The 25451-nt window shown below is 51.3% G+C and overlaps 4 protein-coding genes across 19 annotated transcripts in view; 2 read left to right on the top strand and 2 right to left on the bottom strand.

Annotated features, from left to right (window-relative positions):
- Positions 1–2976, top strand: part of cfap77 (cilia and flagella associated protein 77) — an 11132-nt gene extending 8156 nt beyond the window's left edge. For 3 of the 4 annotated variants that reach the window (XM_080892878.1, XM_080892879.1, XM_080892877.1), the window contains 4 exons: positions 453–678; positions 762–858; positions 1047–1148; positions 1524–2975. In XM_080892878.1, the coding sequence (XP_080749004.1) occupies positions 453–678; positions 762–858; positions 1047–1148; positions 1524–1670 (572 nt within the window). In that variant the 3' untranslated portion in view covers positions 1671–2975. Of the gene's footprint in view, positions 1–452; positions 679–761; positions 859–1046; positions 1149–1523 lie in introns of all 4 variants that reach the window. The other variant, XM_080892880.1, reaches the window with a different exon arrangement.
- A 491-nt stretch (positions 2977–3467) lies between these two features.
- On the top strand, positions 3468–7171 carry barhl1a (BarH-like homeobox 1a). 2 transcript variants are annotated; one of them, XM_080894245.1, is made up of 4 exons: positions 3468–3528; positions 3650–4262; positions 5924–6125; positions 6764–7171. In XM_080894245.1, the coding sequence occupies exons 2-4, from the start codon at positions 3899–3901 to the stop codon at positions 6963–6965; spliced, it is 768 nt and encodes a 255-aa protein (XP_080750371.1). In that variant the 5' UTR covers positions 3468–3528; positions 3650–3898; the 3' UTR covers positions 6966–7171. The 2 variants fall into 2 exon arrangements, with proteins under 2 accessions (XP_080750371.1, XP_080750370.1); XM_080894244.1 differs by lacking the exon at positions 3468–3528 and having other exon boundaries at positions 3620–4262.
- A 362-nt stretch (positions 7172–7533) lies between these two features.
- Positions 7534–16706, bottom strand: ddx31 (DEAD (Asp-Glu-Ala-Asp) box polypeptide 31). 5 transcript variants are annotated; one of them, XM_080893216.1, is made up of 20 exons: positions 16573–16706; positions 16152–16232; positions 15449–15579; positions 15253–15328; positions 15123–15166; positions 14944–15014; positions 14443–14552; positions 14317–14358; positions 13472–13536; positions 13180–13299; positions 12984–13090; positions 12675–12901; positions 12427–12579; positions 12290–12349; positions 11268–11318; positions 10611–10750; positions 10448–10532; positions 8969–9080; positions 8641–8887; positions 7534–8001 (listed from the first exon to the last, which is right to left on the bottom strand). In XM_080893216.1, the coding sequence occupies exons 2-20, from the start codon at positions 16206–16208 to the stop codon at positions 7902–7904; spliced, it is 1998 nt and encodes a 665-aa protein (XP_080749342.1). In that variant the 5' UTR covers positions 16209–16232; positions 16573–16706; the 3' UTR covers positions 7534–7901. The 5 variants fall into 5 exon arrangements, with proteins under 5 accessions (XP_080749342.1, XP_080749341.1, XP_080749340.1 ...); XM_080893215.1 differs by having other exon boundaries at positions 16152–16280; positions 16573–16640; XM_080893214.1 differs by lacking the exon at positions 16573–16706 and adding an exon at positions 16384–16522 and having other exon boundaries at positions 16152–16280.
- A 193-nt stretch (positions 16707–16899) lies between these two features.
- ak8 (adenylate kinase 8) lies at positions 16900–25235 on the bottom strand. 8 transcript variants are annotated; one of them, XM_080893222.1, is made up of 15 exons: positions 25017–25235; positions 24646–24739; positions 24495–24579; positions 23342–23391; positions 23161–23247; positions 22902–22970; positions 20868–20949; positions 20713–20784; positions 20442–20612; positions 19593–19715; positions 19139–19228; positions 18707–18848; positions 18530–18610; positions 18193–18322; positions 16900–18007 (listed from the first exon to the last, which is right to left on the bottom strand). In XM_080893222.1, exons 2-15 carry the CDS (start codon positions 24727–24729, stop codon positions 17918–17920), a joined length of 1356 nt encoding a protein of 451 aa, XP_080749348.1. In that variant the 5' UTR covers positions 24730–24739; positions 25017–25235; the 3' UTR covers positions 16900–17917. The 8 variants fall into 8 exon arrangements, with proteins under 8 accessions (XP_080749348.1, XP_080749346.1, XP_080749347.1 ...); XM_080893220.1 differs by having other exon boundaries at positions 20442–20642; positions 24646–24825; positions 24957–25218; XM_080893221.1 differs by having other exon boundaries at positions 20442–20642; positions 24646–24825; positions 25017–25218.
- Between the last annotated feature and the right edge of the window lie 216 nt (positions 25236–25451).

Here is a 25451-nt window from a genome sequence, read left to right as displayed (position 1 = left end):
ATGCCTTCAGGCTGCAATCACTGCTGTCAGTCAAACACACACACACAACATAAGACTCCTCTCATCTGTCAGTCACACAGACACACAAACACACACACACAGCTGTCTCTGTATTTTCTGGTGGTTGGAGGTGAAAATAAGGAGCTGAATCACTGATGCTGCATGCCCACTAAATACAGTCCACCTGGGGTTCTGCCCCTCTGTAGGCTTCCAGAGGTTGTCCATTGTGCACAAAGTGGGCCTTTAGTGATATAAAGAAGGATTATTTTGAACTGTGACTCATGCACAGCTGAACCGCAGTCCCTCATCAGAGACAGGTGTGTCAAAGTGGGACTTTGTGTGTCGCTGTGAATTGAAGCTGGCCGATCTCACTCCGAGCCAGCGTCTCACCTGTCGGATCCAAGGTTTTGGGCCCGTGGGCGTCCTCTTACCCGTCACCTGTGCTCTGTCAGCTCTTTCCAGCTGGAACGTTCAGCCGCGGCAGGAAGAATCTGCCGCTCAGCATGCAGACTTTGTGTCTCTGAACCGCGAGGCGGTGAAGTCTGGCATGGTGACGCCCAAAGAGCTGAGTCAGTACCGGGCTCAGAGGGCCCAGAGCTCCGCCTCCGAACTGCGGCACGGTCGGCTTCCACGATGCCGCGATCAGGTTCCTGACATCACGTTTGGAGTCAGAAACAGGTGGAATTGATCACTTCACGATGATCAAATGATATCTGATCGATAATATTGAATGATCAGTGACCAATCGATGTCTCCATCAGGCCGTCGTCTCCGATGTCAGACGTCCTGTCTCATCAGTATGCTCAGCGCTGGCTCCATGATCAGCTGAAGAATCAAACCAACAACCTCAAATGCAAGGTGAGAGAGAGAGAGAGGCTCGAGTGCCCACAGGGTGTGTGTGTTGTGTTCACACTGTGTGTGTGTGTGTGTGTGTGTGTGTGTGTGTGTGTGTGTGTGTGTGTTGTGTTCACACTGTGTGTGTGTGTGTGTGTGTGTGTGTGTGTGTGTGTGTGTGTGTGTGTGTGTGTGTGTGTGTGTGTGTGCAGATGAAACCAGGGTGTATTCCTGACACGAGGACCAGCCTGCTGAGGAGGAGTAAATCTCTGCCGGTCATAGAAACACCACCCAAACCAGCTCGCTTTGCACAGGTGACACACACACTCACACACCTGCGCACACACACACACGCACACACACGCGCACACACACACACACACACCTGCGCACACACACACACGCACACACACGCGCACACACACACACACACACCTGCGCACACACACGCGCACACACACACACACACCTGCGCACACACACGCGCACACACACACACACACCTGCGCGCGCACACACACACACCTGTATACTTCTGGCTCTTCTCTGACTCGGCGGTTTTTGGATGATCTTCATCGGCTGTCGTTTCTCTGTGTGGAGTTTGCGTGTAGGCGTGGTAACACCTGGCTGACGTGTTCACAGACACGCTCGATGACAACATCGTCTGACGCCCTCTCTGCTCTCTGCAGGTCGGTCCGGCTCTCGACACCTTCAGGGACCAGGAGACTCGTGTGCGGGCGTTTGGGGCTCGTCGCTCCAGCTCTCAAACCCAGCGCTCAGTTCTGAGGACCGCCCGTCATGAAGAACCTGGTGGAAAACGGGTGGAGCCACTCTGAGGATGTTTTCAGACAAATGCAAATAAAAGATGAAAAGTTCTCACAGCAAACCACATGTGGTGAGAGAGGAGTCCCCCAGGGCTCTGTGCTGGGGCCCGTTCTGTTCTCCTTAGAAGTCAATGCTGATGATACTTTTCTGTTTCCAGATAACTTGAATAAAATGTTGAGCTGTTTCTGGTGATCGTCAAACCACAATCGTTTCACAGAGCTGAGGTAAAACCCTCGATCTGAGTGTTGAGTACTGGAAAAGAAGCCAGCTGTTCGTCTGTGAAGACGTTTTAAAAACAAGAGCTACTGAACCCCTCGTGGGGGGGGGGGTCCTGACTCATTATCCTCTGTGAGACACTGCCCCGCCCACCGTCCTACAAGGACCAGAGGTCACCAGCCCTGATCTGATCTCAGGACTGCACCATAGGTGGCTGATAGGTGGTGTCATAGGCCACCATCTCAGTTTAGTGTCCTCCTTTAGTGCTCTTTTTAACAAGTTCTCCTTGGTCCAAAATGTGAAGACCAGTATCTGGACCTCACTAGGTGCAGGTGTACAGGTATAGTTTGGTCCATGTATATTTGGACAATGGCAAGTTTTGTCTTTTTAGCCGTTTACTGAAACATGTTCCAACTACAGTTATATAAATCACATGGACGTGTCGACTGTCGGCTCTGGTTTGAGGGAATCCACATCCACACAGAGGGTTCACTGCAGGGTGCAAGCCACTCGTAAACCCCACGAAGAGAAAGGCTAGACGGGACTTTGCAGTCAGCACAGCTCTGGACCAACATCAGCCTCTAGGAGAATGATGGAAGAGAAAAGGAACAAAGCACACACAGCATCTGTAACACACGGGGAGGCGGAGTGATGGGCGTGTCTTTCAGTGCCAACAATGAGTTTTCAACCAAGAATCACAAATATTTTATTTTCCCCCATTTCATTTGTCTGATTACTTCAGAGCGCCTGACGTAAGGAGGTCGTGTCAAACATGTTTTAGTTCCAAACATCGTCTTTTTGTTTAACCCTCTGGATTAAAGCTGTCTGCGCTCTAACTGCGTCATTTAAAATCCACTGTGCTGATGAACACAGCCCACAGCAGAAAAAGTTGTGTGTCCACATACATAGCGCTGACTGTCAGTGTTGTTCTGCTGTTGGAGGGTCGGTGGGCTCCCCTGCCAACTGCCTCGTGTTGGGGTGGAGAGCTGAAGACGCCTCGTGGACGACGAGGAGGGCAGAAGGGGGAGGAGGACAGGAGGAGGAAGAAGAGGAGGACAGAAGGGGGAGGAGGAGGAGGACAGGAGGAGGAAGAAGAGGAGGAGGAAGAGGAGGACAGAAGGAGGTGGAGGAGGAAGAGGAGGGCAGAAGGGGGAGGAGGACAGGGGGAGGAAGAAGAGGAGGAGGAAGAGGAGGACAGAAGGGGGAGGAGGACAGGAGTAGGAAGAAGAGGAGGACAGAAGGGGGAGGAGGAGGAGGACAGGAGTAGGAAGAAGAGGAGGAGGAAGAGGAGGACAGAAGGGGGAGGAGGACAGGAGGAGGTGGAGCAGGAAGAGGAGGGCAGAAGGGGGAGGAGGACAGAAGGAGGTGGAGGAGGAAGAGGAGGGCAGAAGGGGGAGGAGGACAGGAGTAGGAAGAAGAGGAGGAGGAAGAGGAGGACAGAAGGGGGAGGAGGACAGGAGGAGGTGGAGGAGGAAGAGGAGGGCAGAAGGGGGAGGAGGACAGAAGGAGGTGGAGGAGGAAGAGGAGGGCAGAAGGGGGAGGAGGACAGGAGGAGGTGGAGGAGGAAGAGGAGGGCAGAAGGGGGAGGAGGACAGGAGTAGGAAGAAGAGGAGGAGGAAGAGGAGGGCAGAAGGGGGAGGAGGACAGGAGGAGGTGGAGGAGGAAGAGGAGGACAGAAGGAGGTGGAGGAGGAAGAGGAGGACAGAAGGGGGAGGAGGACAGAAGGAGGTGGAGGAGGAAGAGGAGGGCAGAAGGGGGAGGAGGACAGGAGGAGGTGGAGGAGGAGGAGGAAGAAGAGGAGGAGGACAGAAGGGGGAGGAGGAAGAGTGTAACTGTCTTGGCGCTGAGATCAGCTGCTGATCAGTTTCCCTCGGATCAATACTCTGATTACTCTGATAGCTTTATTTTAAACCTGTTTGTTTTGTTTTTTTTACATGAAAATGACGTCAGAGTCAAACTAACGCGTTTCCGGCTGCTGTGGCTCCACACCTGCTTGGTCAGACTCACCTGAGTCCGGGCGGAGATGGAGGTGTCCGCCTCCGGCTGCTCCGGGTTCCGGATCGACTCTCTGCTCTCGCTCGGGGCGCTCCTGCCCCGGGCAGACCCTCCGGAGCTCAGCCCGGGGAACAGCAGCGGCTGCTCGGCGCCTTCATCCCCGTGGAGGGAGCCTGCTCCCCGGATGGAGCCTCCGCTGCTGCCCGCACCGCTTCAGCTGCGCTCCGCCTGCTCCTCCTTCCTAATCCGGGACATTTTAGCGGACTCTCACCCGGGACAGGTCTACTCTGAACCGGGACAACCCGGGCCGGAAGCCGAGCCATTCCGGTCCGGACAGGATGAAGATTTCCAGGATAAAAGTCTCAGCAGCTCATCTTCAGACAGCGAAACAGGTAAAAACAGAGAAAAGAGTTTAAAGAAGGAGAAAGTAAAGTTTCAATCAAAATAAAAATGAGAATCACGCGGATTTTATTTTCATTAAAAACATCAGAAGGTTATTTTCTTCTTTCAACGACCAAGAAACCAAAGATATTTTTCACTCGTGGACAGAAATAAAAACCAGATGAATAAAGTCAGTGAAACAGAGAAACAGTCTCGTTATTACAAACCTTTTGTGTTTTAATTGAGAGAAATCAATCTGAGCGTTCATTTACTTGTTAGTCGAACTGTTTTAAAGCGAAAATAAAGTTTCTGCGTTACGTGTTTTTCTCATTTTGAGACAGAAATGAAATTCATAATCTTAAAGAGTCTTTATCATAACTTCTGATCGGTGATCGGGGTGTTGATGATGATCTGTGAGTCTCATTAATCAGTGAAAACAAAGCAGCCTCCTGCCCGCTGACTCTGGGTCTTTTATTTTAGAGGACCTGCGCTTCTTTCTTTCACTCAGTTGAAACCGTGACTGATGGAGTCACGGGTGATCCTGCAGGAATCACGTGAAGTTAAAAAAGCAGCTGTGCACTACTTTACATCCCTGCTCTGTGTTTGTACTCAGGTACAGCTCATGCACGATGTTTAATCAGAGAGGATACAGCAGACCTGAGCAGTTTTCCAAAATAAAAGTTAAATCCAGGTTATTGAAGCTTATTGGTCAGATTTTATAATAATGAAACTCGGGAAATGTCACCAGAGTTGTTGTTGTTTGTTTGTTTGTTTTTGTGACCCATACAGAGAAACACAGCTTCATCAGCACCGAGTAAAAACACTGATCACGCAGGAATCTCCGTCACGGCTTCTGAACCTTGAAACCTTTAACCGGCTCCGGTCGCAGTGAGCTGCCGCTGGCGCAGCCATCAGACCTGCGGATGGTTCATATTTTTGTCTTTGCTGCACAGTTTGAAACCCGGCTTCGTTGTTTTGTGTTATTATTGTGTATTTTCAGGGTTTTTGTTCAGCTGCTAATCACAGCAGAGCTCCCGTGGGTGTGGGTCACATGAAAGCACCGCTAAAGTCATTTAACTTAAAACATTGTATTTGTTCATATTTAGCTTTAAACGTTGAAGCAGCTCAAACCTGCTGACTATGACTAACGGCCGTCATCACCGTGGTTCATCATTAAAGCTGTGACGCTTACCTCAGTACAAATGATTCTCTGACCACATTATCGTCATTTCAGTTCATCTTTTTTTGTAAAACTCAAAATCATATCGTGGCGGTTTCATTAAACTTGGCACGCGAACGCGAGCACATGTGATCACGTGATTCAAAACACTTTTAATCTGACAGCTGTGACGGAGATAAAACCATGATTGGAATCGTTTAACGAACAGCAGGCCGGGGTCGGTTCACTCTGCAGCCTCACGTCTGATACTTGGATCAGTTTCACACCACAGACACAGACTGTGGTCGTCCCTCGGGTAAGAACAACGCAACAATCTGATAAATGCTGTCAATCAATGTTCGCTTTTTTATTGATCACTTTCATCTGCTGAACCTCGGCTTTTAAAACAGAAGCTGAATCATAATAAATGACTATCATGAATGAGCTGTACCTGGTTTTTCTGTCGCCGACCAATCAGCTTACAGGACTAATGTGACGTCATTCCTACCTCAGTGCAGAGCGCCGGCTCCGACTCGGTGACGTCACGCCTCAAGAAACCTCGTAAGGCACGGACGGCGTTCAGCGACCAGCAGCTGGCGAGGCTCGAGAGAAGCTTCCAGAAACAGAAATATCTGAGCGTCCAGGAGCGCATGGAGCTGGCGGCTTCGCTGCAGCTCAGCGACATGCAGGTCAAGACCTGGTACCAGAACCGCAGGTAAACACACACCTGGTACCACAACATCAAGCAGATTATTGGTCGTCCCGGTCCTGGACTCGTGGTTGGTCATTATTTTGTTTTCTTCTTTATTAAAAAACTCTTTAAAGTTTACTGACATGAAATTTGAACCTGATCACATGACCGCGATGTGAGCGCAGACTGTGATCATCTCAAGGACGAACGCCGCGGTGACCCTGTGAGCGAAAAGCTCCGCAGCCTCAGTCTGCTCCAAACACTCAGTTTGTCATAGTTTTTTTCTACGCTCCAATCTTTGTGATGTCATAGAGGGGGCAGATACCCTGCCCACTGTTCTGTTAGTGAGGGGCAGCCAATCAGATGACAGCTGTCTTGAAGGAAGACAGAAGTTTCAGCAGAGGCTGATGTGTTCTGGGCGTTAAAGCCTGTTACACAGCTGGAGGAACATCTGCTTCCTGTCTGCAGGTTCTGATCCAATCGGGTCGCCTCATGTCTGCTGCAGTCTTTACGATCATGTAGACTCACGTGTGCTCCGGATGGAGGGAATTTTACAGCACATGTGCTGACACGTGCTGATTGGTTCAGGTCCAGTCACGTGACAGCAGACTGGGGTAAGGTGTGTTTGCGGTGAGTAACGTGCGCTTTGTTTTTCCCGGCAGGACCAAGTGGAAGCGTCAGTCTGCCGCCGGCTTGGAGCTGCTGGCCGAGGCCGGCAGGATGTTCCTGCCCACGCACTACCTGTACCCTCCTGCCCCGCCCACAATGAACCTATACCTGTATCGAAGCCACGCCCACCAACACCACCCAGCCCCGCCTCTGCTACCCCACATTCTCACCCACACTCAGCCCCTTCCCCACTGACTAGGACTGGTTCCCTCAGGAACAAACTGCTGTGGCGGTGCCGGGGCTCAGGAGGCGGGGCTCAAGCAAGGAAACAACAGTGACATTCACGTCTGGACAGCGAGTCCAGGCAGGAGTGTAGAGCCGTGGTCGAGCCACGAACTTCTCTGTGCGTTTCTGTAGCTCTGACTTCGGTTTTTACATTTTCAATAAAGAAAATAAAGATTCTCATTGTTGTTTTCCTTTGATTCAAAGTGAAAGCGATGGCTCTGATTGGTTCCCAGGCTTGGTTTACAGCAACTCTGTCTGGTGAGCAGGCGGCACTCTGCTGGTTCCGACTGGGACGCACCTCCCCATCCTCCTCCTCCCAGCTGCACCTATGAGCGGCTCTCTTCTGAGCTCCTCGCCCCACCTCTAAGGCTGAACTGGCTTTGTTCCAGGAAGTAACCATATTTGGTCAAGAGCAAAATTTAAACCTCAATACAATAGAGCCCCCCCCCCCTGAACACTGAAGCGTTGTCACGAGGATCTCGTCTGCTTTGCTTCAAAAGTGAAAACAGCTGGAAGAACACATCTGCACACAAACATCTGCACACAAACATCTGCTTTTATTAGCACGGGTTCATGTTGGGGATGCAGTACGGTGGCCCCTAAGGACAAATGACACAGGTGCACAGTCAGGAACAGGGCGGGGAGTCGGGGGCGTGTCCACGAGCAGCACTCGGGTTTCAAACTCGCAGCTCGGAGCGACAGAAACGTGCGTGAAGTGGTGAGGGTGGAGCGGTCCGATGGTCGTTATTCTGCGACCGTCTGAAACTCAAAAATCTCGTCACAGACCGACGAGTGCACCGGCCAACCAGCCAAGGCAGGAGGAGGAGCTCGCTCACACGTCAGCATCAATCACATCTTTCATATATTGACCATCGCCTCAGCTGCTCAACATCAGACTCTTCTTCATCACTCCTCCTCCTCCTTCTTCTTCTTCTTCTTGGCGTCTCTACTCTCCAGCCCGCTGGAGAACTCTGAGCAGATCAGCCGGACCTCCCTCTGACCAAACCTGAGACACAGAGAGGAAGAAGGGCGCCATCAGCTCGTCGTCATGACAACAAGAACAGTATTAGTTTTATAATCAGCTTCTTTATACATGTCACACGCAAACACACGCACACACACACACTCCTGAGTGGACGGCGTGTAAACGCCATGTGTGACTGAGGGGACCCACTTTGATTATGTACAAGCGTGTGTGTTTGTGGCAGTCATCACAGCAGGACCAATGAGCACGAGCACACGCACGCACACACACACGCACACACACGCACGCACACACACACCGTGCTGCGTCGAGGCCTCGCCTGAGCGCTTTTACTGTCTCCATCTTTGTGTTTGAAGGCGTTCGTACTTCCTTCGCTTACACGAAGCGCGTCGGGGCCGTGTGCTGACAAACGGCCTCACAGCTTCTGGGCTGATACGCCCTTTGACATCCTGACACGCTGTGTGTCTGTGTTCTCGTCTAGAAGGCGTTGAGCAAACGTTTGCTTCAGCGATGGAGTGGTGGAGGTGAGCGTGCGCTCAGCTGGTGACTGCATCACTTCAAACAGTCACACCTGCTGGTCCAGGTGTGCAGCGGGTCCATCCCGACTCTGTGTGTGTTTAAATTAAGGTTAGAACCCTCGGCTGCACAGTCCTCACTCACCTCTTCTTTCCAGTCAGCTTCTTCTGGTTCTGGTTCTTGGCCGGACTCCCGGTCTGCTTCCGGGCCTGGTTCTGGTTCTTCCTGTGGCTCCCGGAGGCCCCGGGACCGGCGGCGGCAGTCAGACCCTGCGGAGCGTCTCTGAGGCCAAAGCTCTTGGCGGCGTGGCCCAGGTGGAGCGAGCGGATGTGGAAGATGTGTTTGAGGTGAGCAGGGTAGGTGGTGTACGCTCGCAGGAAGGACTGCAGTGCTGTTGACATCACAGTGACAGGTCAGCCAATAAAACAGCAGCACGTTCTCCTCACTCTCGTCACGTTCTCGGCGTCGTTACCTTTCTTGGCAGCCTGTAGCGACCGAGCGTCCGCGTGGACAAAGTTCTCAAACTCAGTCTGAAGGACGGTCGCTCGCTCGCGGACTTCCTGCTCCAGAGCTTTGGACGAACTCTGACAGGAAGAAGAAGAAGAAAGAAAAAAAAAAAAAAAACACGTCAGACTCAGCCGTGCTCCGGAAATCTGCCGTCTGCGCCTCGAGCTCCCTCGCCTCAGCGCTGGAACGGTTTACTAAAGCACCACATGTGACCAGCGTGGTGCAGCGCCCCCCGCTGGGCTGCGTGGTCTGTGATGTCACTCATTGCTCTGACCCGTGTTAAAGGTGAGGACTTCAGACTGGGGTCGTGGGAGGGGCTACTGTAAGGTGCAAACCTGCTCGTCACAGCGCTGCTGAGCACGTGTGAGCTGTGCAAACACAAATGATTATTTTTAGCTGCTGCGGGTCGAACGTGCGAGCGCTCACGCCCCACACTGATTTATTCCTGTTTACTCCGACAGGGAAGAATCCAGAATTTTCAGACTGTGTTTGATTCAGCAGCTCTGCTCCCGCATCAGCACGAACATCGTCCCCACGGCAGCGTGCGAGACGCGCCCACGTACCACCTGATGTCTGCTCAACAGATGTTTAAATAAAGGTCGACGTGGAGAGAGAGGAGCTGAAATCTGTTCTGACAGCTACAGCGTGACGACACAAGCATCAGGTCGTGGCAGGTCACGCGTCATGGAAGCGGAAACATCAGAGGCTGAACCTGCTTCACACACGCCGTCACCACGGCGCTTTTGACTGGCTGACAGGAGCGACTTTAAAGCGGCGCACAGCAGGCGGTCTGGGCCGGGGTCTCACTCTCTCAGAGTCTTAAAGCTTTTTAAAAATACTACAAGAGCCTCATTAAAAACACAGCGACACACACAGGGGGATGGCCCGGCCGCCCCCGCAGGCGGGCTCCAGGCAGAAACGACACGCTTCCTGTGTCTGGAGACTAACGAGCAGGCTGGCGCCTCCTCGTCATCAGGGCACGATCTGCTCGCCGCTAAACACACCTTGTTCTTTAAGCACAAGCGGTGACCTCCTGCTCACGCTCGCCTCACAAAGCTGCGGCACCAGTCGCTAAGCCGATACCGGCTGGAATGGGCTGGTATCGGCTCGGACTGGTTGTTATGGGCGACCAGCTTCTGAAGCAGGTCTCAGGTGGAGATCGTAGCCGCTGCATCACTCAGCATGCCCTGCAGCGCGCTAACAGCATCAGAGCTGATGGAGTCCATGATGGGAGCCTACATTCAAAAACGTCAAAGGAGGCGCCGCCTGCTGGTGCTATTCAGCTATTACAAGTTACCAGAGTTTACTAGGAGGCGGAGCTTGAATTGCTCAAGATAAAAAAAATGGCAGAAATAAAAAAAAAACATTTAGTGTCTCAGCCAATCACATCTGATCACCAGCCTCACCCGCAGCCACCTGACAGAAGTTTTCGGAAGTGACCTACCTTGCTATGGTACTTGCCCCGCCCCTTGTAGACATCATCGAACATCAGACTGGACAGGATGTCCTGCAGCTTCATCTCTGATAGGCTGAAACACAGTAAGCCCCACCCACATGGTTAAAACCAGCACAAGTGCCACCCAGCATGACACTGCACGTCAGCAAACCTGATGTTGTGATTGGCCAGCTCAGTGATGAAGGCGGTCTCAGCGGGGGTGAGGAAGAGGAGGCTGCTTCCTCGCGCTCCAATCCGAGCTGTACGTCCGACGCGGTGAACGTACTCGGCCGCTGCGGTGGGAGGAGTGTACTGGGAAAAACCAAAAAGGTTATCAGTCATGTCCTGCTCGCTGATTGGCTAGATACATTATGTAGGTGCTTACGATCTGAGCCCGTTTATTCTGCACGCTTCCTCCTCCCCTTTGCGACACCTCTGAGCAATTACTTCAAAATTATTTCTGCATAAAGCCCCTAGTGGACATTACAGGAACTGCAGTGCTTATATAAGCCAATGACTCATCATCAGACTCGTACAGACCAGGAAACCTGGGTTAGCGTACTTGTTTACAGACCCCGTCTTCTGCTGACAAACGATTCAAACGACAGGTATCCGCCCCACACATGACCTCACTGCAGAGCTGCCACCAGATTGGCTACATCCACAAACCCATCATCACAAATTATTAATAAAGGCTCATCATCTGGAATCACAAGCCCTGCTACCCAACCATAACTCTTCCAGTCGTGACTCTCACTCATGCCATCCTTTTCAGACAAAATAAATCACTCGCTGCATCCTTCTGATTCATTCGATAACATAAAGTCACCTGAATAATCCAGGTGACCTGGGGCAGGTCCAAGCCCCTGGCTGCCACGTCCTGAAACAAAGAGCACACAAAGGAAGTTTACGGTCGTGTCCAAATTCATGGGCTGCTTCCTCCCGTCACAGCGACGCGCCGAAGGCCGTCCAAATTCGTAGACTCCTCTGAATGCAGCCGACAAATGCGTCCTCCTTTTCCCCGAATTTGAAGGATGGGTCGGGTGTGTCCAACAATGGCGGCCGCTACTAAGTTTTAAAATTACTCTTACTAATCTTTCTGGGTCACAAAATAAACGTTTAACATATTTTCAGGCGAGAAAGTAGCTGTGTAAACATCAAATATCTGCTCGGTTTATCAAGATATCGCATATTTGCAAAAGTGCTTCGACGTTTTCGGAGACGTCTGCTACCCACCAGCTCGACAGCGAGCCGGGAGCTCGAGGGTTACTGATGCGGCCGAGAACGGCACAACTCCCGGCACATCATGTTCAGATCACCGTGGACCTTCGCTACTCGGGTTAAACGTGATATATGAGTCACTTATACAACCTAAAAATGTTATTGTTGGGCTTTTTTCAGTGTTTTGTTTGTTCCTGAGTAAATCGGTTTGGCTGAGATTAAAGTTATTAGATTAGATAAAACTTTATTTATCGGGTGGGTTCCTCCTTTGTTTTCACACGGCTGATTAAGCAGAAGTGTGAGATGGTCGAGAGTTTCCTCCAGTGTCCTGTTATATTTTAGACAGCAAGGAGCAGACGGCCGAGTTTATTAAAAACTCCACGAGACAGCGGTGACGCAGATCTGAAGGCTGGACCGTCCCATTTCACAGCCGTTTACTTCCAGCCTGCCCGACCTTCTGAGGACCCGGCCCACGTAGACCGCGAAGGCCGGGTCCTCAGGAGGATGCAGCCCTGGAATTTGGACACGACTTACATATGTATTACATATATGTACAGTCATGTGTTGCGTTTAAAATACAGTCTGCCCCCTGGTGGTCACAGCGCACACTGCAGGTTAAAGGATACCGACCGTACAGAGCAGCACTCCCGACTGTGACGCCGAAAACTGCTGGAAGGCCTCCGTGCGGTCCTGGTGGGGAAAACAAACACGCATTTAACACTGAGAGGCGGACAGCAGCAGAAACGGCGGCAAAACGGCAGCATTACCTCCTGCTTCATGTTGCCATGGAGACGCAGGAACCTCAGCGGAGGTTTGCGATTGGCTGAGGGCCTGGAGAGCACAGCGGTGAAGAGAGAGTGAAGGAACTCGACGGCCTCGCAGCTCGAGATGAAGACGATGAGTTTGTCGTTCTGAGAAAACTGAAAGGAAAACATCGAGGACCAATCAGATTTTAGCTTTCCTTTTTTCCTTCCTGCCTTGTACTTATCGTTATGACCACTTCCGGACTGTTCACCTTGCATTTGTCCAGTATGAAAGCAGCCAGGCAGACCAGTCTGACCTTACTGGGAACCACCACCACAAACTGCTTCAGAGCCTCAGGCACAGCAAAGCTCTCTGATTGGCTGGCTCCTTCGGGGTCACATGTTACAGCGGAGGTGGTGGTGAGGTCAGAGCAGGGAGCGCCAGACACGTGGATGCTGACCGGGTCGTTTAAACACACGTCTGCTAACCGCGTCACACCTGAAACACACAGAGGCTGTTATACTGCCCTCTACGGGCCGACGGAGGAACTACAGGAGGGGCAGCACAGCGGTGGACTTGCCATTTGTGAGCGTCGCAGAGAGCAGCACGTTCTGTCGGGCTGGTCCCGCAGAGTTCAGGCTGTTTAATATGACCGTCAGGTCCTTCTCAAAGCCGAGGTCCAACGTCCTGAACGCACACATGGACATAAAATTAAGTCCACGCTGCAGGAGGGCGTCGATCAAAGGGAATCGGAGTCAACTACGCCTAAGAGTTACCGATCGGCCTCGTCCAGGACCAGCCAGCGGACGGCGCTGAAGGCGATGCTCAGGGTGTTTTTGATATGGTCCACCAGACGTCCAGGAGTCGAAACCAGGATGTTGATTCCTTTACGGATCCTGAAGACAGAATAATATTGTTACGACAGCATCGCTTCAGACGCCACAGAGCAGCTGAGAACAGACTCCAGCGGCTTCACATCTCTAAAAGCCTGGATCTGAGCTCTGCTGAGCGCCACACAGCTTTGCTCTTTTTCCAGAGCTGACGAACGAACGTGCTTTGTGATCACACCTGGCCTTCTCCGCTTTCCTCTTCTCTCCTCCCATCAGGACACCTGGGACGATCCAGGTAAACGGCTGCAAAGAGAGAGACACACCTGAGAGCGACTCATGCAAAGCTCTCGTTTCTCTGTCAGCTGCTGATTTTTATATCCACATGCGAAGCAGGAAGTTGTTGGTGCTACAAACCACAGCAAGCACACACCTCTGAAAAACGCAGAGCTGGGGCCGTGAAGTGATTAGTGAATTTTCAGAGCCACTGATTGTGGTGAATATTTGGACTTTGTGCTGGGTTGGTGGGACAGCCGCCCCTCGGGGGTCTATACTGGGACCCAGCCCTGCTTGTGGATCTGTGCTGCCATATTCTCTGCACGACTACGCTGATGCATTTTCTGTAAATGCAGTGAAGGATTTCCATAATCACCACATCCTAAGCACTATTTCATTCTTACAAAATGAACGTGGCCCACAGTGACACTCACTGGCTGACCCCACGCAGTGACGCGAGCACTTCCCGAGGCGTCCGGCTGTCATTCCTGCTCCCGTGTGGACGTCAGGAAACCCACCGCTGTGCGAACATCGACTGCAACGCTAAGCACACTTTGCTTGGCTCGTCCACATGTCGGCCGTTGCAGGGTGGTAAGCTACGCTGCACACTTCCTTCATTACTTTGGTCTCTGACGTTGTGCCGCATTCTAACGTTTGACTGTGTTTGGTGGGTTTGTCGTGTCTGTGGTGGGACCGGAGCGTGTCCATGTGACAGAGGTAACAACTCGTTTAGAATGAGCGCCTCCATCTGCTTTAGGGACTTTAACCATAGAGTACAATATGAAACAACAGCTGTGAATACTGTGTTACCTTCAGAAGCTTCTGGAAGGTCTGGAAGGTCTGCTGGGCGAGCTGACAAACAGAAGAGCCAACCTTCAGCGTGTGAACAGGAAGTCACGGATGACACTACAGTGAAACGTGCTAATCTGACCGAACCTCTCTGGTGGGGACGATGATGAGAGCCAGAGGACCATCTGACCTGCTGACCTTCGGCTGAATCGACTGAAGACTCTGGACCAGCGGGACGGCGTAGGACAGAGTTTTACCTGCAGACACGTTTGGGTGGCTTTCATTAGGACATGTTGCTAAATGACTTTCCTCACAGTGCAATCTAATACAAACCTTCTTCCTCGTTACAGAGTAGTTCTGATCCTGTACGTTCATGTTTGAACATGTGACCTTCAAAAACAACACGACGCTGCAGGAACTAAACTGGGCTGCATCGATATGCACGTACGATAAACACCCACAAAAGGCCCGCAGACACACACATTAACAAGCCCTGACTCACCTGACTCAGGAGGTCACCTGGACACCTCCTGAGTCAGGTGACGTGTTTTATGTCCACCCAGAAGGAGACCCTCTCACCTGAGAACACCTCAGTGTGACTGATCGACCCACAGAGACCTGCTGTATCAGGTACGACAGGTGACTCACCTGATCCTGTCTGAGAGCGGACCACAGCATCGCGTCCCGCCAGGAGAGCTGGGATCGTCTGCTTCTGTACACTGCGTAAGTATTTTAAAAAACAAACAAAACAACAACATTGCAATGTCCCTTTGTAGAGTTTATACGTTGATCAGGTCACAGTCAGGTGTGTGTGTGTAAAAACCAACCTGGTGAGTGTAGAAATATTCATGACTTTGTTCAGAGTGGCCACCTAGAAGACAGAAACAGCCAATCAGAGCAGCTGACAATGAAGCAGCGATGCTGAACGTGAGACAGACGAAAGTGTGTGTGTGTTACCAAGTGAGGGTGCAGGTCGAGGTCTGAAAACGAGTCGGAGGTAAAAATCTTCTCCTTCAGCTGAGCGATGGCTGGTCTGAAGGAAAGAAGACTCCAAATTATTGATTACTGATCACTCCGGAACGTTCTGCAGTCTGAGCCAATCAGAACCAGCCGAGAAGCTGGTTCAATGAGCCAATCGGAGGCGGAGCTGCACCTGTGGATGTCTGGGATGTCAGGGTTATGTTTGAACAGTGAGGAGGTCTTGATGCCGCCACGTCCCGTTTCCTTCGCTCCATCCTTCTTCTTCTTCTTCGGGGTCCCGTCTGTCCCGTCACTGGGTGGAGCCTAAAAAATAAAGACAGTTCATATGGTGACCCCTGTGGTCATGAAGGGAACTGCAGCCTTTATTCTGTGGCTCTCTGCAGTTGCCATGGGCGAAAGCTGTAACTAAGAAGTGAGGTTAGCAGGTTAGCAAGCTATGATGACATGAAGGCAGCTTCCCCTGTTAGATCACCATGGTAACGGCTTCTGAGCACATCACCTGGTTCAGAGTTTGTGTTTAAAATCCACGTTCTGATTGTGTTGCTGCCTCTCAGTGAGACAATGTTGCCCACATGAATCAGTCACTAACCACTGAATCAGCTGTTCCTCTGATAACAGTGGGCGGAGCTCTGCTGATGCTTTTCATACAGAAGAAGAGTGAACAGGCTGAAAGCTGAAGGGCTTAACAGAGACAGCGGTTTGGATTTACTGAGCCGGCTAACAGAGGAAACCTGGATCTGCACCTGCAGGCTCCTCCTCCTTTGCTGCCACCTGCAGTATGAAGGAGCTCCTCCTCTTCTCTGCTTTCTGCGGCACCTCAAAGTCACAGAAACATCAAATGAACGCACTGAGAGAGAGACAGAGAGAGAGCTCACCCATGGCTGCTGAGCCTTCTGACGTTTCCGTTTGCGGGATGGCGGTGATGACGTCATGTCGCTGGAGCTGTTCCGACACAACTGTTCATCGGAAGATGACATCATCAGAGGTGTGCGTGTGTCCACAAACTACAGGTAAACACAGAGCTGTGAGTCACTCTCACACCAAACTCCATTCACAAACAGTTTGAAGAAGAGCTTCTCTTATTGGTTCAGCTGCGCAGCAGTTTACCTTCAGTCAGCTGTGAATTAGGCCCACGAGGAGCTTAACCCACCACAGAGCGGCGTGTTTAAAGTTCGACACGAGAGCGCGCGGCTGCTACCGTTGACCTGATGCTAACAGAAACTTCCGGTCTGCGAAGACCTTTCAGATTAAAAGAAAAAAATTAAAAAGAGGAAAACGAGACAAATAAATACTCACTGTGAAACTCTCCACACGTACAGACACGCGTGATTAATGCTTCCTGCTATGTCACAAACCCCGCCTTCTCTGCTCAGCAGCTGATTGCGTGGACATGCGCAGTAGCGTCATCTCATTCCAGATACACACTCTAGTAATAAGGGAGACTGCCTGCGTGTAAAAAAACACTGACATACTTTGGATGTTATTATAAACATTTATATCCTTAAACTATTTCAGGGAGTCAATCAGAGGGAGGAACATCCTGCTGTCAGCGAGAACACTGGAGGGTCGGGCGGGCGGTGCAGCAGGTGTGGTTTGAGCCTCCAAGTCACACTGCAGGTGAGCCTGCAGGGAGTGCAGCTCCGGCCTCCTCCAGCAACACTACTCAGAGATTCTATTCTTTCCTTCAGAGTCCGCCACAGCGGACCATCTCCATCTCCATCGCTCGCAGCATCCTCGTGGCTCTGCCGTCAGAATGGTTTCAATAACTTCCCCGCTCAGCTCCAGAACCTGGTCCAGATTCTCAAGGAGAAACTTTCCTCCAATCAGTGCCGTCAGGTGGACTTCATGGCAGGAGGAAGAGGAAATGAGGACAAACTGTCCATCATCCATCAAACGTCCCCGTTCCCTCCTGCTCCACGTCCTGTTGTCAGCAGGAAGGCTTAAAAATAGAGCTGTCAATCAAACGGCACGCCCGGCCCCGCGGGGCCTCAAACCGCCGCGGCGGAGGATTAATTATAGTCATTTACCCAAATCACCGCTTTGAAACGGCGGCGAGCGTCTGAGTGAGGTTTCAATCTCGACTTCAGAGGTAAACGGAGATATTTTAACATGAAGGCGTCCTAAACTGTGATTACTGCTCTCACACGGGAGGAGACGGCAGCGAGCTGACAGAGACGTCAATGGCTGTCAGTCACGCCGAGGCCGCCGACACACACCGCCATCAGAGTACTGATACACTACTGATGCTACTGCACAGTAGTCAAACTATTACTTGTACTACAATGTACTGATGCTCGTAGTACTGAGCATGCTCAGTGCAGCTGAGTGAAACTGTTGTTGATCTGTGAGATCAGCTGACTCGGACACCCACAGGTGCTCAGTGTGTGTGTGTGTGTGTGTGTCACAGTCGTGCTCAGGTTTCCCCGAAACTTCCGTCTTTATTTGTTTCTGTGATTTTAGTAAAATGTGCTTCAGACTTTTACTGGAAAACAAAACACATGGGCGAGTGGGCGGAGTCAGTGAGAGCAGGTCAGGTGGGAGCTCTGCCTGAAGAGAAGCATAACAAACACAGGGAGGAGCAGCACATGCTTTATTTTTACAGACAATCATGTGACCTCAGCTTGTTCAGGTGAGTCAGAGGTCACTCAGAGGTCAGCCTGCTCGCCACGGCCTCAAACACAGAGTGAGGGTCCTGATCAGCATCGATGTGAATGGCCTCAGGATAGACAGACTGACACACACACACACACACAGAGTTAGATTTTCACCTGCGTGCACCTGCGGGTTACAGCTCATCTTTGCTGCTTGTTCTGATCTTATGATCCATGGGTTTAAATCACAGCTTTGTTTTTGGCCTTTTAGTCTTTGTTGTTGTTCCTAATGTTTTGCCTCCATCTCTCTCCTGTGTGTGTGTACCTGCAGGGCGGCGCTGTGGAGCCTGTACTGTTTCAGTCTCTGTGTTACAGACTCCATGCTGTCCTCAGGTCGGGTCTTTAGTCTGTGCTGAACCTCAGAGCTCGGAGCCGGCCGAGTCACAGGATGGAAGCTGCACGCACGCACACACACACACACACACACACACACACACACACACACACACACACACACACACAGTCAATACCACCACTGCACCATCAGCACTGTGTGTGCCTACACATGTGTGTGTATTACATCACAGGGCCGACAGCATGATGCAGACGTGTTCTCCCTGCAGTGGGAATTTTCCCATCACAGGTAAATCTGAGTTCCTGACCTCTGACCGCTGACCGGGTCTGTGGCTCTCAGACTGAGTCTCTCCAGGCAAACGTCATCGGTCAGCTCCAGGAAGAAAACCCTGACAGTAAGAGGAGGACGAGACGAGAATGCGAGCAGGTTAAAAGGATTTCGGAGTTTTCTGGAGAACGGCTCCGTGAGTACAGTGAGCCTGTACCTGTTGGGCTGCTGGTGGCTCTCCTGCAGGCTCCGGGCCTGCTGCAGGTCGCAGGGGAAGCCGTGCAGGATCCAGCCCCCGCGGGTGCAGTCGGGTCGGCTCAGCCGCTCCTCCAGGACCTGCAGCAGCAGCGAGTCTGAAACTGCAGCCACAGCGGGGTTAGTGTCGCCCTCTGGACGCTAGCGCACACGGTCACAGCCGGCCGCGCCTCGGCAGCGACGGTCGGAGGCTTATGTCAGCTCGTACTGTCTCTGCCCCCTCCCTGATTTCTTTTTTGCACATTAGTCACACCATAAACATGTCCAAAAACCCTCTGGATGGTCCCACACACTTGTGGGAAACCTTGTGTGGACTGACGCGAGACGAGCGGCACTTTCTGGAAGGTTTGATAGAGAACATCGCAGCCGCAGGCAGACATGAGTGTGTGCTCACCTGGACGTCTGTCATCCAGGTACGCCTGGACCTCTGCTCCTCGACTGGAACCAGCTGCAGCTACAGACCTCAGCAAACGACCACAGCTCACTGACAGACAGACAGACAGACAGACACACACACACACACACACACACACACACACACACACACACACACACACACACACAGTAAAAAGTGAAAACAGTCTTCGTCGTGTGACCTTTGGCCATTCTCATTACTTCCTCCACCTGAGCGAAACCTCAGATTTCACTCTGACCTATATGTGACCTGACAGGACATGCTTTTCATCAGTGTGACCTCTGACCCTTTAAGGTCTCTGTCATATCTTTACATGTTACAAAGAGACTGTGGCAGGTTTGTATTTAGCAGCTACTCGCCCGGAGCTTCCTATTGGATGCACAGTGAGCCTGAGCTGGTGTCCCTCAACTGTGACCCCATCCTGGCTGCGTACCGTCCACCATCCCGTACTTCTCTGACAGCAGCTGGGCTTGACGGCTCCTTCCAGACCCCGGTGGTCCCAGCAGGAGGATTCTGGGAGTTCTGGAGCGCTGACGAGTCCGGACAAAAGCCAGCACTAAGAGAAAACACACACACACCAGTTAATGCTTTACCTGAATCAGCAGGTAGATCACAGAAAGAACGAGCTCAGGTGTATGGAGCACACCTGAGGACAAGATGCTGGAGCTGCCTGCTCTGTGACTGTTTCACTGAGGCATCATTAAAGAACAGTTTCATTCCTGCAGCACCGTTCATAAAGTTCATAAAGCCAAGCGCCAAGTGTTTAGATGTGTCCGAGGCTCCAGCCAGCAGGCCCTGATCACATGACCTCTGGGACCTGCAGGATGTAGTTCAATCATCATAGAGTCCAGGTCCCCTCAGAGTTCCTGACAGAGGATTTAGTAAACGGAGCAAGGGGACCAAGAGCCTCCGTCAGGTACAACTCTGTCAGGGGCACGAACAGGGCCTCCAGCTTCTTCTTCATTAAGATGGAGAAAAACTGTCAGACATCCAACTTTTAATAGAGTCCAAGCACCTCTGCAGGATCTGGACACACGTCTCGAGGCTTAGAGCAAAAAACACCTGAATATCATCTGCATAGCAAAGCTGCTCAAAACGTGCTGAAGACGAGCAGAACCAAAACTGTGGCACACCGCAGGTCTGGGAGGGAGGAGCCTGAACCTGGACTCAACCACAGGAGAGCATCGTTCACACCGATGATGCAAACACTCCTCACTGACCAATCAGCATCTGTGTGTGTGTGAGTCTGTGTGTGTGTGAGAGAGTCTGTGTGGGTCTGTACCTTGCTGGTAGATGTCAGCGTGTGGTTGGTCGCTGTCGATGACCTTGAGCACGTGCTGATAGGCTGATCTCAGACCCGTGACCTCACAACAGTAACGGTGAAGCTTAGCAAGTCTCTGTTGGTCTGTCAGACTCCTCCCCTTCTCCAGACGCCGAGTGATAATGTCATCATCTGGCAGGATGAAAGTCCGATGGTAGATGTCTGCAGATAGGAAGTGATGTCACAAGGAAAGAACATATTCACTGATGTTTGATTATGGGCGTGGGCTCACCCCCAGTGATTGCGTCGACCAGCCGTCCGCAACTTCTCTCCATCAGCACGTCATCCGCCGCCTCGAGCATCACTGATGACACATACCACAGCGTGATGTCACACAGGAAGCAGCCGCGCAGGGCACAAAGCGTGATCTCACTTCCTGTTACTTACCAACGTGCTCGGGGATGACTCCGCCCTGCTGCAGACTCAGAGCCTGCAGGCGAGTCTGAGGGATTCCCTCCAACACCCAGCCCTGCAGTAACACACACACACACGTCAGGCTGTGTGTGTGTGTGTGTGTGTGTGTGTGTGTGTGTGTGTGTGTGTGTGTGTGTGTGTGTGTGTGTTGGTTCAGAGGTCAGCATGATCCCATGCTCATGAGCAGGTGATGCGTTCAGTCTGTCTGAAGAGTATCTTCAGAAGCCTCCGTCAGAGCTCCAACTCTGAGCTTCTGCACGTGTCTCTGATTCAGTTCAGCTTTATTGACACAGAGCTTCACAGAGAAACCCACCAATCAGACCCCTCTATATGAACAAGCAGGAAGGAAACAGGCAGAAACCTCCAGCAGAACTGGGCTCAGGGAGGGGCTGCTAAAGGGTGCACTGTTAGGGGTGTGGCCTGTTAGACTGACAGGTGCCTGCTCTCTGTTCTGTCCCGGTTCTGTTGGAAGCTCTTGGAAGTGTGTACTAACGGTTCATCTTCACCTGCACATCCACGCTCCTGCCGGACGCAAAGTTGCACAATTTAATGTGACAGCAGCAGGCGGTGTCCTGACGGGACCTGTCAGTCATCCTCAACACACACACCGACACAAACACACACACAGACGGTCCCTGGTGTGTGTGTGACGAGTTTAGCCTGCAGCCAAAAACAGCTATTAGCAAATCAAAGAAGCTGCTAATGACACACACACACACACACACACTCTGACGGGTGGAGCTGTCTCACTGAGATCTTCGCAGGAGTGAGTCTCACATGAGAAGCTGAGATGTGACGAGCCGTGTCCATCTTTCGTTTACAGTCTGAGGTGTAAACAGCTTCTGTTTGTTCTGCTTCTCTGAAGTTTTGACACAAAACGTTGTTAAAGCTTTGCTCGCTAATGTTGCAGCAGAGCAGTTCAGTATTGGCGTACCTGTCGAAACCAAGTGAAAGCAGAGTAATAAAGATCAGCCGACCTGTGGCGGTGGCTGAGGGTAGCCGAGGGCAGGCAGGTATGTCCTGAACCAATCACAACACATGGTTCTTTCCCTTCATTACATAAAATGTTCCCTCAAACTATACCAGACTGAAGTCTCGAACACCGCTCTCTTTCCTGACCTTGTAGAAAAATCAAGGCAGTGTATTTCATTTTGAATGTACTCTGATTGTTAAACATGGAATAAACTTCCTGTCTGCCATGTTTGATCACACGGGTCCAGCAGCTGATCCACGTCTGTGGCAGTTTCTGTTTCTTTATCGTGTAGAGACACAGACGTATTGTTGAACTTCTTCACACTGAGCAACAATAAAGAAGCAGACTAGAAACCCCCCTGTGGGACTGCAGAGCCCTGAGCGGACACCACAGACACCCCCCCTGAACCTGTGCTGCGACTGGGTCCTGCTCAAAGCTGCAGTAGTGCAAAAGAAGGCAGAATTCTTCCAGACCTCCTGCAAAAAGCCCCGCCCTCTCAGACCTCCCGGCAGCGCAGGTAACCTGGGACAGGTGCCGCCGATCTCGCTTGCAGGCGAGTCTTTATTTGTCTGGATGCGTTTTGAGCACGATGCCGCTTGAAGGCGTTCAGTTTGTGTCGCTGTTGTTGTGACAGCTGCTCCTCCGTCTTTCATTGCCTTAAACTGATCTGAAAGCAGCCCTCGCAAACGGGACGTGATGCTAACGAGGAGCGTCGGCGAGGAGCGGCCCGTGTGAATATAACACACATGATGTGACAGCAGCATCCCTTTGATCAGCCCGTCCTCGGGGAGAACGCTGCTCGGCCTGCTGGGAATCGTAGTAGGACACAACGGAGACCAGAGCGCTAATTATCATCAATCACAGACGCAAGTGAGGCGGGTAACGGGGGACGTTTCTAACAGGGGGGACATCAGGGGGGACGTTTCAAACGGGTTGTGACATGTGGCACCGACGATCTTTGACCCAGGTCTGTGCGAACACGGCACAAATGTTTAATGATGCTTTAAGCTAACCGGACTGTGAGGCTGACTCACCCGGTGGAAGCAGTCCATCTCCTTCAGCCTCTGCTGAACCAGTCCAACCAGCACCCCCTCCGAAAGCTCCTAAACACACAAAACACAGGTCACACGGGCATCAGGATGATGCACAGAATGAACAAACGGGCTCTAGACAGGAGGACCAGGGAGGGGTCGGGCGGTTTGGTCACAAAGTGACAACACTGAGGTCAGACTTCATCACTCCGCTCAGAGTCAACAATGATCAGATACAGACATCAGGAAAAAGCAGGTGTACCTGCTCGGCGTGCAGCTCTGATCGGTACTGCAGTAAACTGCCTTCGGTCACGTGAACAGCTCTCAGCTCGGCGCTCAGCTTTTTGGCCTGAAGAAAACCCCCCAAAAAACATAGAAGAAGAAGAAACGTAAACGAGCAAGCGGAGGTCAGCTGAAAGTTTCCCACGCTCACTTGAACTCACCACGGTGTGTTTGCCGACAGCAGGAGGTCCCAGCACCATGACCCTGGGGACTGACACAGATCAGACGTCAGAAAACAAGCTGGTCACATGACCTGCAGTCTGACTGTTTCCTGCTGCAGACGCTTGCCAAAGATCACCACCGATTGGAGAAATGAAACACCTTACTGTCCTTAAACACAACACGCTGCATTCAAAATCTCGTGGACACACGACCACATCAATATTTCAGAAGAGCGTTGAGAGCGACGTCAGAACAAAGAACCACGACCTATCATTAGCGGTTTGTGAGTGCAGTGGTGTCCGTCTGTGCTGATGTTGCTGGAGTCAGAGCGCCCCCTAGGGGCGGCATCATGTTTCTGCCTCGGCTGTGTTTCGGTCCTTCTCTTGGCCCGATGTATTTGTTAGTTTGTGCTTATTTAAGCTTTTTATTGCTCATTGTGTAGCTGACGTCAGAGAACCTCGTGTGTTTGTGTCTTCATCGTTGCCACTGTTTCCGGTGCTGAACTCTAATCCTAACTGAACAACGGTTTAGGACTGACACTAAACATTTCAGATGTGCATAAAAGCATTTGTAAAACGTGGTGTCTGATGAGCCCCATAGTTGCGTCTCATTTTTAATAACGTCAGAATAAATTCCTGACTCAAAGCTTTACAGGTGTGCGAGCGTTTCGTTGGAGTTTCCAGATATCGCAAACGTCCTGTATGTGTTTCTGTGATAAAAATGATGAATTAAGGCTGAGACCATTTTAAGACTTTATATTCTGCCCGGTCTGCGTTTAAAGACAATTTTAAAGGAATGCTTTAAGCCATAGGTGTCAGACTCTGGCCCGCAGCCTAATTACTTTTGGCCCACGAAGCCATACAAAATTACTATCAGAGCTGGCCTACTGGTATTATACAGCTAATATATATATTGTTTAGTATTAAGCTTTGCTGTTCCATATTCAGTTTTTCAGCAAAACGTGTTTGAGTCCAGAAGAAAAGATTCATTCTTATATCTGGAGTAAGATTTTTTTTTTTCAATAAATATTAATGTTAGCCCGCGACTTTGTTCCAGTTTTGAATTTTGGCCCACTGTGTATTTGAGTTTGACACCCCTGCTTTAAGCGATGCTAACAAATAAAAGCCATCAGGGACACGACGGCGACCTCACCATCATCGCTGCTCCTCTGCAGAAGCCCGATCAGGTAGGAGATCGGATCAACAGGCTGATCGATCACCAGGCTGCACAGCATGCTCTGAAACACACACACAGTGAATGTAGAGCAGCTTCACGCGTGGGAAACCTGCAGCTGCACCTTTACCTGCACCAGCTGGGCCACGTTGTGTTTGTCGGCGTAGACGAACGCCTGAGGAGGAATCCTCAGAGGCCTCACCGTCTCATCCATCAGGAAGTCCCTGAAAGCACCACCAGGCCCACCACACACCGATCAAACACTGATATTCTGTCCCGACTCCCCTGAACGCCGCACACCGACCATCTCCTGTACTCAGGGTTAGGGAGCCAACGGGCCCACGAATAAAGGGCTGTCAGCTGAATACACAACATACACTAACACACAACTGTTCAAACATTTTCTGACAACAATAAAACATGAATGTTTTAACGGTCAACCTGATTTTATCTTTTAAAAAGTTGACGTCCGCTTTCAGAGCTCCACTTCCGGCCTCTCACCTGTCCAAACACCTCTCACCGTTTCCCAGGAACTTTCTGTTGGCTGCTGAAGCGCGGGAAACATTAACAAACGTCTCGCGCTCAGACGTATCCGCTAAAATCCGAACTTTGGCACAAAAACGACGTTAAAACCAAAAATAACGATAACACCAAAACCCTTCCCGCCTCTTCGCTCTCGGGACGGTCGCTACGACGCGTTGGTCGGTTGCTAGGGAACGACGTCATCACTGCCCGTGCAGGGCAAACGGTGCAGAGTTCACGAGGGGACGTTTCTTGAACGGTTGAGGACGATCGATCAGGACCCGACTGACGTCAGAAAAGTCTCATTTCCGCACGTTTGGCGCATTTTTAATCACCTGAGCCAGAACCTGGAGAAAAATGGCGCCTTTAAATCCGTCAGTGAGGAAAACATCAGGTTAGTTTTCCCTATAGTGT

Source organism: Rhamphochromis sp. 'chilingali', assembly GCF_963969265.1.
Source record: "Rhamphochromis sp. 'chilingali' genome assembly, chromosome: 10".
Taxonomy (NCBI): Eukaryota; Metazoa; Chordata; class Actinopteri; order Cichliformes; family Cichlidae; genus Rhamphochromis; species Rhamphochromis sp. 'chilingali'.
The sequence above is the reverse complement of the archived record's forward strand: the minus strand, read 5'-3'. Positions and strand labels throughout refer to the sequence as shown.

Coding starts and splice junctions, on each gene's coding strand:
- barhl1a (XM_080894245.1), top strand. CDS start 3,899: ATGGAGGTGTCCGCCTCCGGCTGCTCCGGGTTCCGGATCGACTCTCTG. Junction 4,263..5,923: donor ATCTTCAGACAGCGAAACAG/GTAAAAACAGAG, acceptor TTCCTACCTCAG/TGCAGAGCGCCGGCTCCGAC. Junction 6,126..6,763: donor ACCTGGTACCAGAACCGCAG/GTAAACACACAC, acceptor TTTTCCCGGCAG/GACCAAGTGGAAGCGTCAGT.
- ddx31 (XM_080893215.1), bottom strand. CDS start 16,256: ATGATGTCATCTTCCGATGAACAGTTGTGTCGGAACAGCTCCAGCGAC. Junction 15,580..16,151: donor AGAAGGCTCAGCAGCCATGG/GTGAGCTCTCTC, acceptor TTTATTTTTTAG/GCTCCACCCAGTGACGGGAC. Junction 12,580..12,674: donor TCATACTGGACAAATGCAAG/GTGAACAGTCCG, acceptor TTTTCCTTTCAG/TTTTCTCAGAACGACAAACT.
- ak8 (XM_080893220.1), bottom strand. CDS start 24,729: ATGGATGAGACGGTGAGGCCTCTGAGGATTCCTCCTCAGGCGTTCGTC. Junction 19,229..19,592: donor GAAGTACGGGATGGTGGACG/GTACGCAGCCAG, acceptor TCTGTCTGTCAG/TGAGCTGTGGTCGTTTGCTG. Junction 18,323..18,529: donor GACCCGGTCAGCGGTCAGAG/GTCAGGAACTCA, acceptor GCGTGCGTGCAG/CTTCCATCCTGTGACTCGGC.